The sequence below is a fragment of the Corvus hawaiiensis genome, chromosome 16 (genome assembly GCF_020740725.1).
Source record: "Corvus hawaiiensis isolate bCorHaw1 chromosome 16, bCorHaw1.pri.cur, whole genome shotgun sequence".
Classification (NCBI taxonomy): Eukaryota; Metazoa; Chordata; class Aves; order Passeriformes; family Corvidae; genus Corvus; species Corvus hawaiiensis.
Genome location: NC_063228.1, coordinates 10,090,014 through 10,094,622, shown reverse-complemented (window position 1 = coordinate 10,094,622; position 4,609 = coordinate 10,090,014). Strand labels below are relative to the sequence as shown.

The window sequence follows — 4,609 nt, the reverse complement described above, 5'->3', positions numbered from 1 at the left end:
GCTCGCACACGTCTCCCACCGCCCGCCCGTGAGGCGCGCCGGGCCGGGCGGGACGGCCCCTGCGCCCGCCAACCCGCCGCCGCCACGTCCGCCCGCCCGAGCAGGCGCACAGCCGGCCGGGCGCCCCACGTCCTGCCCGCGGCACCGGGAAAAACGGGGCGGGGAGTGTTGTGCTCGCCTCCTACAGTCAGCGCTCGGCATAGGGAAGAACGGGACTGTGTTCGCCTCCTGCGCTCCGCATCGGCACCGTTACCAGTCTCCTGGCCGGGATCAGCGGGTGAATAATCCCCGAGCCCCCCCGGCAGCTATTCCCCCACAGCCCCACCCCGTATCCAGGAAAGATTTCACACCGGCCTTATAGAACAAGGATGTCATGTTTAGTTTTGTCTAGAATTAATTGCAATGATGTACAGAGCACTTACATTAAACAACGAAAGCAGAAAATTGAGAAAACAATTCAGAAAGGCACACGATACAATCAGGTTTTGTCACACAAATAACAGTGTCCATAGTACTCTGTCTCACGCTCACTTTATTACAAACGACGTAAAAAATCAGCACTGCAGCAGGTGGCATTTCAAGCACCAAGCTAATTTCGTATTCCAATATACTGCAGCCCAGCCTGGGAGCAGCAGTCACTTCTCAAGAGCCCCAAGCTATGGCTGAAGCACACATTAATGTGTTGGTTTCAAATTTGTTGTGCTTTTGTGAAGTCAAAGGGACACAGCATCTATGTCGTGTATGAGTATCACTGAACTTTGGTTCAACACTTTTTACATACACAATGTATGCTCAGTGACTACATTCAAACTACTGAGACCATTGTTAAAGCTCTTGTAATTATGTAAGGTCAGCCAGGAACAGAGAAAAAAACTCGGGACGGAGGAGGGAGGGAAGAAGCCTAGTTTTAGTTATTTTGAATGAATGGCTGAAAAAAGCTTCGTTGGGAAAAAAAAAGGAAATAAGCAAACACAAAGAAAGCTGAAAGCAGGATCTGCAGAAAAACCAAAACACAACAGAAGCTCCAGTGACTGGTAAGACCAAAGGCTCAGCAGTCAGGAGAGTCACCTCAGCCTGCAAATTGTTTTCCACTGCCTGTGCTCTGCAGGAAAGGCAGTGGGAAGCACCATCCACCGTGCAGCTGAGGCAGTGGTTCATGTCTATGTCCAAGGCTGAAAATGTGTCCCAGCACCACATAGCTCCAAACTGCTTGTCTACATCACAACTTCTTGGCCATTTCTGTTAACTTTAGTGATGCCATGAGCTAATGACAATACAGAAAACTGCAAACAAGCTGCTAGTGACACAAATACCAACTCAGTAAATGTTTAGCTACAGGTGCTCAAGCTTTTGCTAATTGGCAAATCATTGTTTTTACAAAATCTCAATCCTGAGAGGCTACATGCAGAAAATAGCTTTGTGTAAAGTTCTCTTTATTACAGGCAACATTAGTCCATACAGTAATACACAATACTGACATACAAGTGTAATCTTTCAAAATCATCATTTAAACAGCAAAGACCAAGAAACAGAATTTTAACTACTTCATTTTCAAAAATTAATACTTTTTTCCTCCCAAGTTCCTTTTTCAGTAAATTATATTGAAACATACAAATAGAGAAAAAATACCCATTCAACATATATTGTAGTTAAATGGTTATTTTGTTTAAAATCTTTAATAAGAAAATCCTTTTTAGCAACCTACATATAGATAAGTAGCAAACTTTGTTTTAAACAAATCCTCTCCATTAAAAGATCTGAAGAATTTTCATCCATCATTTTCTTAGCCCACTAACACTCTCTTTTGCAATACCTTGATGCCTTAAAGTTTTTCAACTGAAGGTCTGAGACTAGGGGGCTTTCTAGATATTATAACCACTCTTCCCCCCTTCTAGTTCCTAACTTTCTGTCCAACAGAAGGTGAGTAAGCACATAATACTTCAGATTTTTTTAATCACCACTCTGTTTCATGAGAGCATAGACAGGTCTGCTCAATCCCCCTAAATCTACCATACTTTGCTGTTCAGGAGGAACAATGTATGCCAATAAAAGCAGAAAACCTGCAGCTTTTCTGTCACATGCTTTTGATTATTGTCAAATTTTCTGGTTTATGCTTCCAGCTGATAACATGTATGTGTCATCTCAGTATTAGTTTAAATCTTTAAACAAAAAACTATATTTTCCAAAGTCATTATCACTGGGAGCAATCAAGTGGTCTTTTCTTGCTTTGCTGAGTTTCATTCTTAAAACTTGTCTTCGTTCTTCCCACTCACGGAGTTCAGCATTTCCATGGGCAAATTTACAGTTGTTTCCTTCAGTGCAAGTACCAGCCATATATCTGTTAAGACAGATTTTAAACAGTGTTTTCATACAATTACCATCATCACTACTGTGTCTATATTTTCTTCAGGTCATGTTTTTCAAATACACTACATAGTAAGGACAAAAAAAAATTGGAAGAGTTATTTACTTTAAAATGTAAGATGATAATAGCTCTGTTTAGCATTTGGTTGTATTTTAGTTTCCCAGCTGTCAAATATTTACAGAAGACAAAAGATGGCTCTTTCTATTCTTCATGTTTCTACTTAGACTGAGACACTTAATGCTTGAAACCTTCAAGTTCATTATGTTAATGAACACCTTATCATTTAACTCACTAAGCTAAGGAACTACTATTGTTAAAAAAATCCAACTAATTGATTGCCCTTGTTAACTAAATTTGAGGTTAGAATACTCAGTACAACTTAACATGCCAGTTTGTATTACTTTATGCTGCATATCCAAGGTCTGTTATGTTCAAAACAAATACATTTAGAATACTACTTAAAAATTTAGTAAAGGGACATGTAAATTTCCATGCAAAGACTGCAAATGAAAAATAAGTTGCTTTCTCTTCTATGCCATTTCTCAAGATCTCCAAGACACTCAAAATCTTTAACTGGAAATGGAGTAACAAAGGTATCTGTACCAGCAAACTGAACCTTAAACTCCAGAATGCTGATTCCAAAGTTTTTAGCCTTCCAAAAAGATTCCAACAGTGGAAGGAATTTTCAACAGACTTACAAAAGAAATCTATTGCAGTCAGGTAAAACAGGCTGCACTTAAGAATTAAAGGGAGCAGCAAAACATACAACCAGTGCTGGGGAAAACCAAAAGATCTTGGAAGTTCTCTTCCACATGTTCCTAAATAATTTCTAGTAACAAATACATAATTTTAACAAATTTAGTTTGATGCTAACAACATTTCTACTTTCCAGTATCACTGTCCAGCTAAGTACTGTTCTTGGGCTCTAATTAATATGCTGATGCCTAAGTAAACTTGTAATAATACCAACAATATCTACTTCACACAGCTGCAATGAACTTGCAACCCTTCATTAATATCACACAGGCAATTAATTTGGTTCCAAAATTAGGCACCTTGTCACTCCCTGAGTTCTAACATGTTAAAATACTGTTAATTACTTAATTTCTTGTTGAAAGATGTAGGGAAATCAAGAAATACTAGAAACTTTTTCAAAACTAGTAACTGCCTTTATTATTTAAACTATGAACTGTCATTTTTCAGCATTTTTGCCATCTTAAAAAAGACATACCTATCACAAATGGTAAAATATCCTGTTGGAAAGCGATACTGCCAGCAGTTCTGATCATCCTCAGTGTGGAAAACCTTCTCCTTATGCTTTTCAGAAGAAATGTGACCCTGCCATTGCTTCTCACTATTACAGTTCTTCCCACACATCCAACAATGAAAATCCACCTGTTTTACAAGGAATTTGAAAACAAAACATTGAGAAATGCAATGCTGTAAGCACAGAACTTCTCCTAATACATTCTGAATGTTTTCTTTGTTTACCTAAACAGACACAGTTATTTAAACAACCACATAAAGTTTATGATCTCCACTGGCTTTACAAGAACTGGTATACAGTGTCAGTTACATTTAGTGCAGGTATCTGTGGTCTAAGGAAGCACCAAGAAAATATGGGAAACAACCTAAGTTACTGACCGTGGAAAAAAAAAAGCCCAACAAACCCCCACATGCTTGGATTTAGGATTATACCTATGATTACTTACTGTAACTTCAGCATAGTCAGTTGGCATGTGAATTTGCTTCCCATTTTCTTTGTTTGCCTGAGCAGCTGTATCATCTCCTTTTTCTGGTTTTTGAGTTTTTAGCCATATGTCATACAACTGCTCCAAGTCTTGAACTAATGAGAGCAGAAGCTAAAATAAGTAATTAGCAATTAAGGCAAGAGTTTGAGAACACTAAATAATCGACTGAGTTTGTGAGCATAATTCAGTTCCCACCTATCGTAAGAAGAAAAAGGAAAGGAAACAAATGTAGACAGTTACACAGTTTAGAGATTAAGAGCCAAGGGGAACAGGTATCTCTGGCTACTTACCAAGAACCTTCTGTGCCTATTGAGGGGACAGCAAGAGGTTACAGGTTTCTGAATGGGCACCCAAAGTACAGATAACAGCTGTGCTGCTGCATATCAATACCTGAATTTCAAAGAACTAATCTCATGTGTGCTACAGTTTTTGGTAAATTTAGTTTGCTTTCTTGCAGACCACTATCTGATTATTTATGCAATTTATTCCTTCT

The 4,609-nt window shown here is 38.8% G+C and overlaps 1 protein-coding gene across 4 annotated transcripts in view; it reads right to left on the bottom strand.

Annotated features, from left to right (window-relative positions):
* Positions 1-355: 355 nt before the first annotated feature.
* The window catches only part of ZC3H7A (zinc finger CCCH-type containing 7A), a 28,010-nt gene continuing 23,756 nt past the window's right edge, over positions 356-4,609 (bottom strand). For 3 of the 4 annotated variants that reach the window (XM_048320835.1, XM_048320837.1, XM_048320836.1), the window contains 3 exons: positions 4,078-4,211; positions 3,597-3,760; positions 356-2,338 (listed from right to left, as the gene is read on the bottom strand). In XM_048320835.1, coding sequence (XP_048176792.1) covers positions 2,149-2,338; positions 3,597-3,760; positions 4,078-4,211 — 488 coding nt within the window. In that variant the 3' untranslated portion in view covers positions 356-2,148. Of the gene's footprint in view, positions 2,339-3,596; positions 3,761-4,077; positions 4,228-4,609 lie in introns of those variants that run through there. The other variant, XM_048320838.1, reaches the window with a different exon arrangement.